This window comes from Erythrolamprus reginae, chromosome 1, assembly GCF_031021105.1.
Source record: "Erythrolamprus reginae isolate rEryReg1 chromosome 1, rEryReg1.hap1, whole genome shotgun sequence".
Lineage (NCBI taxonomy): Eukaryota > Metazoa > Chordata > Lepidosauria > Squamata > Dipsadidae > Erythrolamprus > Erythrolamprus reginae.
The window spans coordinates 87,776,401-87,786,229 of NC_091950.1; the positions used below are offsets into that span (position 1 = coordinate 87,776,401).

General features: G+C 39.9%; 2 protein-coding genes across 3 annotated transcripts in view; one reads left to right on the top strand and one right to left on the bottom strand.

Annotated features, from left to right (window-relative positions):
- The window catches only part of HEATR4 (HEAT repeat containing 4), a 38,363-nt gene extending 29,100 nt beyond the window's left edge, over positions 1-9,263 (top strand). For both annotated transcript variants that reach the window (XM_070758199.1, XM_070758193.1), the window contains exons 14-18: positions 1,145-1,223; positions 2,360-2,531; positions 3,100-3,161; positions 5,930-6,134; positions 9,042-9,263. In XM_070758199.1, the coding sequence (XP_070614300.1) occupies positions 1,145-1,223; positions 2,360-2,531; positions 3,100-3,161; positions 5,930-6,109 (493 nt within the window). In that variant the 3' untranslated portion in view covers positions 6,110-6,134; positions 9,042-9,263. The remainder of the gene's footprint in view (positions 1-1,144; positions 1,224-2,359; positions 2,532-3,099; positions 3,162-5,929; positions 6,135-9,041) is intronic.
- On the bottom strand, positions 3,024-5,134 carry RIOX1 (ribosomal oxygenase 1). The gene has a single exon (XM_070758211.1). The coding sequence runs from the start codon at positions 5,021-5,023 to the stop codon at positions 3,185-3,187; it is 1,839 nt and encodes a 612-aa protein (XP_070614312.1). The 5' UTR covers positions 5,024-5,134; the 3' UTR covers positions 3,024-3,184.
- Positions 9,264-9,829: the final 566 nt, after the last annotated feature.

The following is a 9,829-nucleotide window of genomic DNA, read 5'->3' on the forward strand; positions in this document are numbered from 1 at the left end:
GTAAGATCTTGAGTCTGTAAACTGCTTAGAGAGGGCTGTAAAGCACTGTAAACCACTTAGAGCTATAAAGCACTGTGAAGTGGTATACTGTATATGGTAAATCTAAATGCTATTGCTATGTGAATATTGCAGAAAAGGATCTAACCTTGTGAATAGTAAGATAGTTCCATACTATTACACCATGTCGTATCTCCTGATAACGTCTGCTACCTAGGCAGATCCTTCCTTTTTCCCTCCCTTATTATTTTACAAATACTTTATACAATTGTAAATCTATTTTCCTAACTACTTTTTTATAAATATGTCTCTTACTATCCTTACCACTAGTTATTACTACCTTTTAAATAATAAGATAAGTTAGAAAAATGAAGTATTGATAGTAATAAGATATAAATGTGAACATTGAATTTTTGTTACAATGTAAGATATATACGTCAAAATACAATACCATGTAACTAATACCCTTATCCCTTTTTAAATTTATGTACCCCTCCTTCCCTTTCCCCATTTACCCTTTGTTAATTAATAAACTTTATTTATTTAAAAAAAAGATAATTCCATCTATGTTTACAGAGATATCTAAATAAAATAAATGGAATTTTTCTAATGTCTGAGGGTTTCAGTGACAACAGGCTCTATTAACTTGAAGAACAGAAACTTAAACCCAAACACCTGAAAGAGTGTGTGGGCCTAATCATGCAATAGATTTCTCTGGGATTAGCCTTTTTCTAAATTTGGGGAAGGATTGGTCATTTAATCACAAATGGAGCAAGATATTTTTGTAATATTGCACTAGCCTCAGATTTACAGAAAAAGTGTGTCAGATTATTATTATTATTATTATTATTATTATTATTATTATTATTATTAATTAGATTTGTATGCCACCCCTCTCCGTAGACTCGGGGCGGCTCACAACAATAACAAGAACAATGTAAGAACAAATCTAATAATTTAAAAAACACTAAAAACCCCATTATTAAAAGCAAACATACACAAACATACACACAGATGCTATGGGTTTAGCAAAGATATAAATGAATGTTCCTAGGGGAGGAGAGATGATATATAAATACATTCTAAATAAATAAAATGTAGATTTGACTGTTGAGAGATTTCTGAAAAGGCCTGTTTCTTTGAACAGAGAAGTGAGTCGTGCTGTGACAAACTTCCATTTTGAACAAGAGGAAGAGCAAGAAATGATCCAAAAAATTAAGAATGAGGTAAAAAAAAACCAATTTAAAATGTTCTGGTGCTTTATAAGCCAAGGTTACATAGTTCTTTCCACACTTCAAGAAACTTGTCCTTTCCCTATTCACGTTTCTAAAGACTGGTAACGTCTATAAATTTGAAGCAATATGAAATTGTAATATGTGAAAGTATGCTAACTGCTACCTATTGGGCCTTGGGATCATTCGGGAGCAATCTGATAGTCAGCATGAATTTCACCTGACCATATTCCAAAGTTCTGCAGCAACTGTTGGCTTATATGCAGACAGACTGTAGGAGCCCAAAAGGTCATGATAAGCAAGACACTTCTGCATATCTTAATTGCATTCATATAGAAGTTCAAGCCTGTATTTAGATTCTCCAAAACAGTGTTTCCCAACCTTGGCAACTTGAAGATATTTGCTGGCTGGGGAATTCTGGGAGTTGAAGTCCAAATATCTTCAAGTTGCCAAGGTTGGGAAACACTGCTCCAAAAGATACTATGCCATAAGGAGGAAAATCCTTGCTGCATGCATCACTTCATCAATACCCCTCCAGATGTAAGAAGGTAATAATCAGGGAATTGAATATCATTTCAAACAAGATGTATTTTGTGTTCCTAAAGGCTTACTAGGATATGTGCATTAGAAAAGTGACAAAAGTCTATACCTATAGACTTTTGTATTAGCTGTATACAACATTCAGATCTGTAACTACAGGAATAAGTCCTACTAGTTGCCAATATCCTTTGTCACACTATGCAGAACTAAAGAAACTGGAATCTTAATGAAAAATTAACATTTGTTGTGTGCAAAGCTCTAGTGATTTAAAAAAACATCACTTGAATTGTCCATCCTATTTCAATTCATGTAGCCCCTGATTTTTCACCTAATTATCCTTAACAACTGGAAAATGGACAAAGCTTCAAATAACTTAACAAGTATCTGAAAAAGGTTAGAAGCACACTCTTACACTTACTTTTTCATATAAATTAAAAGCTATTAACTTTTAGTTTAGCTGTTCACCACTTCACTACTTCCAGATTCTAAGAAAGAGCAAAACTTTTAAGTATGATGATGCAAGAATTGTGAATGGAGTAAAGTTATATTGATAAATGGTGCAAAAAAAAATTGTACAATTTGTGTTGCAGATTTCCAGATTAAACCAAAAACCTATAGTGACAGAGAAAGTACTAAAACTTCAAGAATTAATAGAGAAGATGTGGCATGAAGCCCATTGTGTTTACCGGGAAAAAGGAGATACCTTTGCATATAGAGATATTCGAGACATGTTCCTTGATGTTGTTAAAACTGCTTTCACTGGTAATGTAGAATGGAATAAAAAAGTTGGAACACTAGTTATTTTTTACTCATTGTTTTCTCCCTAGCATCCTTTATAAATAGCATGAAAGCTATTACTGTTTCACGTAATGCACAGAGAAAAAAACCTCTGAAAGTGAAACAGCCTCTGAAATTGTGTTTTTATTTGTGAGCATAAATGAATGCCAAATACGTTTTGCTTGGTTTGCAAAGTCTGTAGGACTATAAACCTGAAGTAGTGATGGATTGGCTTTCTCTGCTCTGTGGCTAATGAACTATATTACATATACATCAGGTGGTTTTTATTTCTAATGAAATAACCCAGTGGGTTTAAATAAACAATATTTACATTTTTTCAAGTGAAAAAGCTTTAGAGTCTACCATTTATGTTTGTTGTAATCTTCTACTGGAATAATTTTTGTAACTACTTTAATCTACCCAAAATTCAAAAGATAAAAACCAATTTTCAAAGTTAAGAATAAACACTTTAAAATGTAACTCAAATTACATCTTTTATTTTGCTATTTTATCCAATATATATATATATATATACATTTCTTTATTTTTGCAGATCAAAGACAAATTCCAAGCAGGAAGTTCTCAAATCTTTGGATTGCTGTCTTAAATATACTAGTAAGTACAAGAAAAATAACTTCTTACAATCCATTTATTTTTATATTGCCAGATGAAAGAGGTTTTTTAGTAACCACCAACCCCTTCTCAAATAAAAAAGTTGCCAAGGCAATCTTATCATTCAAAGTACCACAAGGAAGGGCATCCACACAGATGTAATTTGGGTAAGAGGAGAGCAAAAATTCAATCCCATCTATGTATTCAGACTCTATTTCACAATACTTCGGCTCCTCCTTGTGGTACACTCTTGAGTTTTCTGTGGTATAATACAGCAAAGTAGCATCTCCTTCATTGCACAACCTGACAATGCTGCATCGAAGCAGACGTATTTGTGTAGTTTTCTCAAGCTGGACATCAACATGTTGCACATTTCCATTCTCCCACCGTGTGGGATGTCTGAAAACACTCAAAGCTTTTTCAGTCTCGGTCAGCACCGGAGGAAGACAGTCATGAAAAAAAGACTTGGCTTTCTGATCCACCGCAGCATCAACGGGTGCATAATCCATTAGTTTTGTGACCAAAGTCCTGATCTTCTTCAAAAAGACGGTTCGGCGTGGATCATCAGAATCATTGTTTACCACACCCATGTATTGCAGATAGTCCACAGGGAGGCCTTGGCGATATTCGACGTCCTCTTCAATGGCCATCTGCAATGCCGCCGGGAGAAGTTTTTCCAGCAAGTCCCCCCAGGAGTTTTTCTGATAGGAGGAAACTGTTATGTGGAGTGAATGAGCCTCTGGGAGGCAATCCCCTTGGTGTATAAACCCACGGGGGAAGTACAGCAGGTCCCCAGCTTCTAAGACGGTCTCCAGAATCGGCTCGCCAATCTCCACCTGGCTAAAATTGCTACTGGAAAAGCGAGGCAACCGCTCGGCCTCCTCTCTGGGGGCGTAAACCCGCCAATGCTTCTTCCCTTCCAGCTGGATCACAAAGGCCTCAATATCATCGTAATGAGGAGCGAATCCCTGAGCGCCAGCAGGCGTCAAGTAAGTGTTGGCACCCACCATACTGCCGAACTGCTCCTGTAAGGTCGACAGGACACGCCAGACCGTAACTGAAAAGGCCTGAGGGTTGAGCATCCTGAGGGAGCAGCCGTTCCTGTAGAAATCCCAGACCACAGCAGGCACTGCCCTGCCCGCAGGATTATGGGTCTCCCTCTTCCCGTCCTCATAACTGGTCACGTCCAAGTTGACCCCAAACTGGACACTGTGGTTGCGTAGGATGCCATCAAACTCAGCAGTGGAGAAGAGACCCTGATAATAACTGGGGTTGTTCCTGTGGATCAGAAGCGGGGACTTCTCCCAGTAGTGCTGGAAGAATTCCTGCGAGGAAAGGGGAGCTATGAGCCACTGGAAGAGTTTGGAAGCTCGCTCCCGGCTATCCTGGACCTTTTCCAGGTCTTGGAGGAGAGACGGGAGAGAGCAGCTGGAAGACAACTCCAGGGAGTAGAAAGGTCTCCCTTCTCCAGGGCGCAGCGCGGCAGCTGCGGCTGGTGGTGGTGATTCCGGAGCTTTTCGCTCTCCCCGTCTGCGCTCCGCCTTCCTCCGCAACGGTTTCCGTCGGCTCTGCACGGAGACCAAGGATTTGCAAGCCAAGATATTGTTCCGTTTCGGCTTCGGCTTCTCCTTGGTACCCGACAACGGGAAGGCATCTCTAGGCTGCTGCTTCCAGTCGGACGCGACAGAGGCTGCCGAGGAGCCCTTCAGCTGCTGTCGCTTCTTGAGTCCTCGGCGCTTCAGGGAGGGCGAAACGCCGCGAGGTGGGCCGGGGGTTGTCTTTTTCGCCTGGTCGTCCCCTTCGCCGAGCGGGCAGAAAGACTGGTAGGCGGCCCGGGCAGAAACACGTGGGCCCAGCAGCGCCATGCCGGATGAGGACTAGCCGCCTCGGCTGGGGGAGGAGGAAGAACGCGACGAAGCGTTTCCGGCAAAGCGCTCTTTTTAAACTTTCTGCTCTTCCTGTTCGGACCTTAGCCCCGCCCTTCCAATCTGACGTCAAAGAAGAAGTTGGGGGGGGGGGAGGTTGGAGCGGGGAGTGGCGCCCGTGCGAGCGTTCTTCGTTTATCCCTGGAGTCGCTTGCCTAACTGATTTATTGTTGTGAGCTGCCCTGAGTCCTTCGGGATTGGGCGGCATACAAGTTTAGTTAGTTAGTTAGTTAGTTAGTTAGTTAGTTAGTTAGTTAGTTAGTTAGTTAGTTAGTTAGTTAGTTAGTTAGTTAGTTAGATTAGTGTTTCCCAACTTTGGCATCTTGAATATATTTGGACTTCAACTCCCAGAATTCCCCAGCCAGCATTGGCTGGTTGGGGAATTCTGGGAGTTGAAGTCCAAATATATTGAAGTTGCCAAGGTTGGAAAACACTGAGTTAGATGATGGATGGATGGATGGATGGATGGACGGAGATAAAATTCCGTCCCTGTGCTTCCCACCTAGCTGTAGGATAAGAAACCTGGTGCAGTGCTGACAAGCTTTCCTGATTAAAAGATTGAATGTTTATTTGTCTGGGAGGGCATAGGTAGTCCTTGACTTACAACACTTTATTTAGTGACCGTCCAAAGTTACAACAGCTTTGAAAAAGTGACTCAGGGCAGGGGTCTCCAAACCGTGACCACTTTAAGACTTGTGGACTTCAACTCCCAGAGTTCCTCAGACAGCTTTGCTGGGTTGGGTTGCAATGTTAATGTTAAGCAAATACCTACATGGGAGGTTATATGGGTCTATGTGTGTTTTCACTTCTGTCTGTTGATATTTTGTTTTACTACTTATATTTTAGCCTTGGTTAGGAATCCCTCCAAATCCCTGGACACGAAGAGCCTTTTATGAGGCACTAAAAAGACACAAGGCAGAAAGGGAGAAACATCTCAAGAAACCAAAAACAACTACAGAAAAGCATAAAGCATCCAAGGACTCTGGAAAGGACAAAGAAGCATGTGCTGTCCATTTTGAGACATAAGAGGCTGACCCTTTCACTGCAAAAGGTACAAATATTCTGACTGGACTTCTGTGGTTATGTACAGACCATAGCCTCTCAGAGATTTGGAGAAAGAATGGTAACTAAATGCAATTATTCATCGCACATACAGTAGCTAATTTTTGGATCCTCCATTAAGTTCTATTGGAATTTGCATTATTGAGCTTCAAAATATATCCTGGCAACAAGTTTATTTGTTTGTCTTATATGTTGCACATCTCACCCACAGGTGACTTTAACATGAAACATTAAAACAATTAATAATAATGCTAAAATTGGTTTAAAATTGACAAAAATTGGAAGAAAGGAAGCAAGATGCAGATGAGAAGGAGATAGCGTCTTCTCTTAATCCATTAGCCATCTCCAGAATGAGACACAGCTCTTGGGGCCCCAGGTCAGTTATCGGAAAGGCCAAAAGGGTGGGTGTGAGTCATGTTTGGTGGGGGCACAATGTTTCACAGGAAAAGAGTTGCAGCAAAAAAGGTTCTTCTGGACACTGCCAGAAGAAGGAGAATTTATTAGATTTGTATGCCTCCCCTCTCTGAAGACTCAGGGCGGCTAACAACAACAATGGAACAATACAGATACAAATTTAATAATTAAAAACTGTAACTAAAACCCATTACTGTACCTTAAAAACAATTGATACTACACTATCATAACCACACATAACTTTCAATGGTCAGAGGAGGGGATACACTAGTTATCCCATGCCTGGTGACATAGATAGGTCTTAAGGTTCTTGCGGAAGGCGAGGAGGGTGGGGGCAGTTTGAATCTCCAGCGGGAGTTGATTCCCGAGGGCCAGAGTCGCCACAGAAAAGGCTCTTCTCCTAGGCCCCACCAGACGACATTGTCTGGTCGACGGGACCTGGAGAAGGCCAACTCTGTGGGACCTAATTGACCGCTGGGATTTGTGCGGCAGAAGGCGGTCGCTTAAGTATTCTGGTCTGATGCCATGTAGGGCTTTGTAGGTCATCACCAATATTTTGAATTGTATCCGGAAACTAATCGGCAATGGAGTGTTGACGAAACATGGGCATGTCTGGAAAGACCCATAACTGCTCATGCGGCCGCATTCTGCACGATCTGGAGTTTCCGAACTCTCTTCAGAGGTAGCCCTACGTAGAGAGCGTGCAGCATACCCCTTCTGCTGGCGCGAGTGGAGTGGGCCAGTCCCACTCTGGACAGTGAGACTCTTTCTCAGGTAACCCAGTTTTAGAACTACCGGTATATCCAATATCTTTCAAATTATATTACAGAATATTACAGCACGACTATTGCAAAATTGCTAGGGATACTTCTGCAAGTATGTCACATGTATGCATATTATATTACTGGATAGAGGTCAGAGGCAATGTTTTATTTCATTTTCTTGGACGTAATTCATGGTTCCATATAAGCAAAGCTTCCTTGCTTCATATGATACATTTAGTCATAATTTCTTAACAATGGGTTTTGTTGAATAAGTCCCAGTTAAGCCATATATATTAAATTAGATCAGATCAGATCAGATTAGATTAGATTACTTGAGTTGGAAGGGACCTTGTAGGTCATCTAGTCCAACTCCCTGTTCAAACAGAAGTCCCTACACTATTTCAGACAAATGGCAGTCCAATCTCCGTTGAAAGTCTCAAGCGTTGGAGCTCCCACAACCTCTGCAAGCAAGCTGTTCTATTGGTTGATCACTCTCACTGTCAGAAAGTTTACATGCCATGTATATATTTACATACCATGGATATAGAGAATATTCTAAGCAAATACCAAACATTTCACATTATGGATTAATACACCACATGAATATCAGTTTTACGGTAATTATAAGAGCTAAGAAAGAAATTTCACTGAACTTACTAAGACTGCCATTGTAAACATAGGTAGGATTATGCTACACTGCAAGCTATTTTCTGCAGTTTTAAAAATACTATAGGTGTATAAAGTCCCATAGCAATTAATCATCATTAAATATGCTTTCAGCTTGATGTTTTAAAACTAATATGGTCATCCATACATGGGAGAGTTCATGGGTTCACAATATGCTAAATGAACATCTTGTCTCTATAGAGAGTGATTCATTGTGGCATGACCTGGACATAACAACTTGGTTCACAGATGACACTATTCAGATACCCATGAACAACTAAGGCAAGGGATCCTCCCTGAACTCTGAGAGGTGTGGCTGCCTACTAATACAATCTTCTAACTTGTCTTCCTGGACTCATAGTGTCAATATTTTTCAGTGAAGCCATCAGAACAATATTTTCTTAAGTAGATTTTATATCACTACTGCACCAAGTGATTCAATACTCATTTGTGCGAGCTTGTTTTTATTTTAACTTGAAAATCTGCAAAACCTTGAATGATTAGACTTGCAATCAGAATAATGTTTTATGTGGATTTCATTTACCTTCGCCACCAGTTTGGTTTGCAAAGATTGCCCAGTGAAATAAACATGAGAATTAACAAGCTTAAAAAACTTGTAGCATGGAAACAATACTGATATTGTCAAAGCAATTTCTAACTAATAGTAAATTAAATATAAGAGAATACCGGGAGGGATTTGCTGTTGGCATTGCTTTAGGTGCAGCTATCACTATTGCCTTTTTAAATTATTATTATTATTGTTATTGTTATTTTTATTATTTTTATCTTATTATTATTGTTATTATTATTATTTTTATCTTATTATTATTATTGTTGTTGTTATTTTTATATTATTATTATTATTATTATTATTATTATTATTATTATTTAGATTTGTATGCCGCCCTTCTCCAATAGGAGGCTATTGATTTGCAATTATTTAGTGCCTTCAAGCATCTTTTGTCCAAATATTGAAAGACTCCTGAAAATGTTTACACCTTTGTTCACGACATGGTTAAATTGTCACTGTTTTTTTTAAATTTTGCCCTCAGATGCAGTAATGGAACTCTGCTATGTTGAAAAATTCAATCTGATGGAATGCTGCAAGCTCAGTGTGTAAAAGTGTTCTAAGTATTGGAGAATGTTAGATGAGCTAGAGAAGTTGTGTTCTCTGTTTGTAAATGCAGATTTCCTCTTAATTTTGTATTTGTACTCATTCCTATACTGCGCAATTAATTTTCAATAAAACCAAGAGGAAAAGATTACAGCCATAACATAGAATCTTGCATTTCAATACTTGTGTATGTTTATTTATTTATTTATTTATTTATTGGATTTGTATGCCGCCCCTCTCCAGAGACTCGGGGCGGCTAACAGCGACAATAAAACAGTGTACAATAGTAATTTGGTATTGATGATTAAAAATCAATTAATATAAAAACCAAACATACATACATACATACCATGCATAGAATTGTAAAGGCCTAGGGGGAAAGAGGATCTCAATTCCCCCATGCCTGGCGGCAGAGGTGGGTTTTAAGTTATTTACGAAAGGCAAGGAGGGTGGGGGCAGTTCTAATCTCTGGGGGGAGTTGGTTCCAGAGGGCCGGGGCCGCCACAGAGAAGGCTCTTCCCCTGGGTCCCACCAGGCGACATTGCTTAGTTGACGGGACCCGGAGAAGATCCACTCTGTGGGACCTAACTGGTCGCTGGGATTCGTGCAGCAGAAGGCGGTCCCTGAGGTAATCTGGTCCGGTGCCATGAAGGGCTTTATAGGTCATAACCAACACTTTGAATTGTGACCGGAAACTGATCGGCAACCAATGCAGATTGCGGAGTG

What these genes read in the sequence shown, in the direction of transcription:
- RIOX1 (XM_070758211.1), bottom strand. Translation starts at nt 5,023, where the DNA reads ATGGCGCTGCTGGGCCCACGTGTTTCTGCCCGGGCCGCCTACCAGTCT.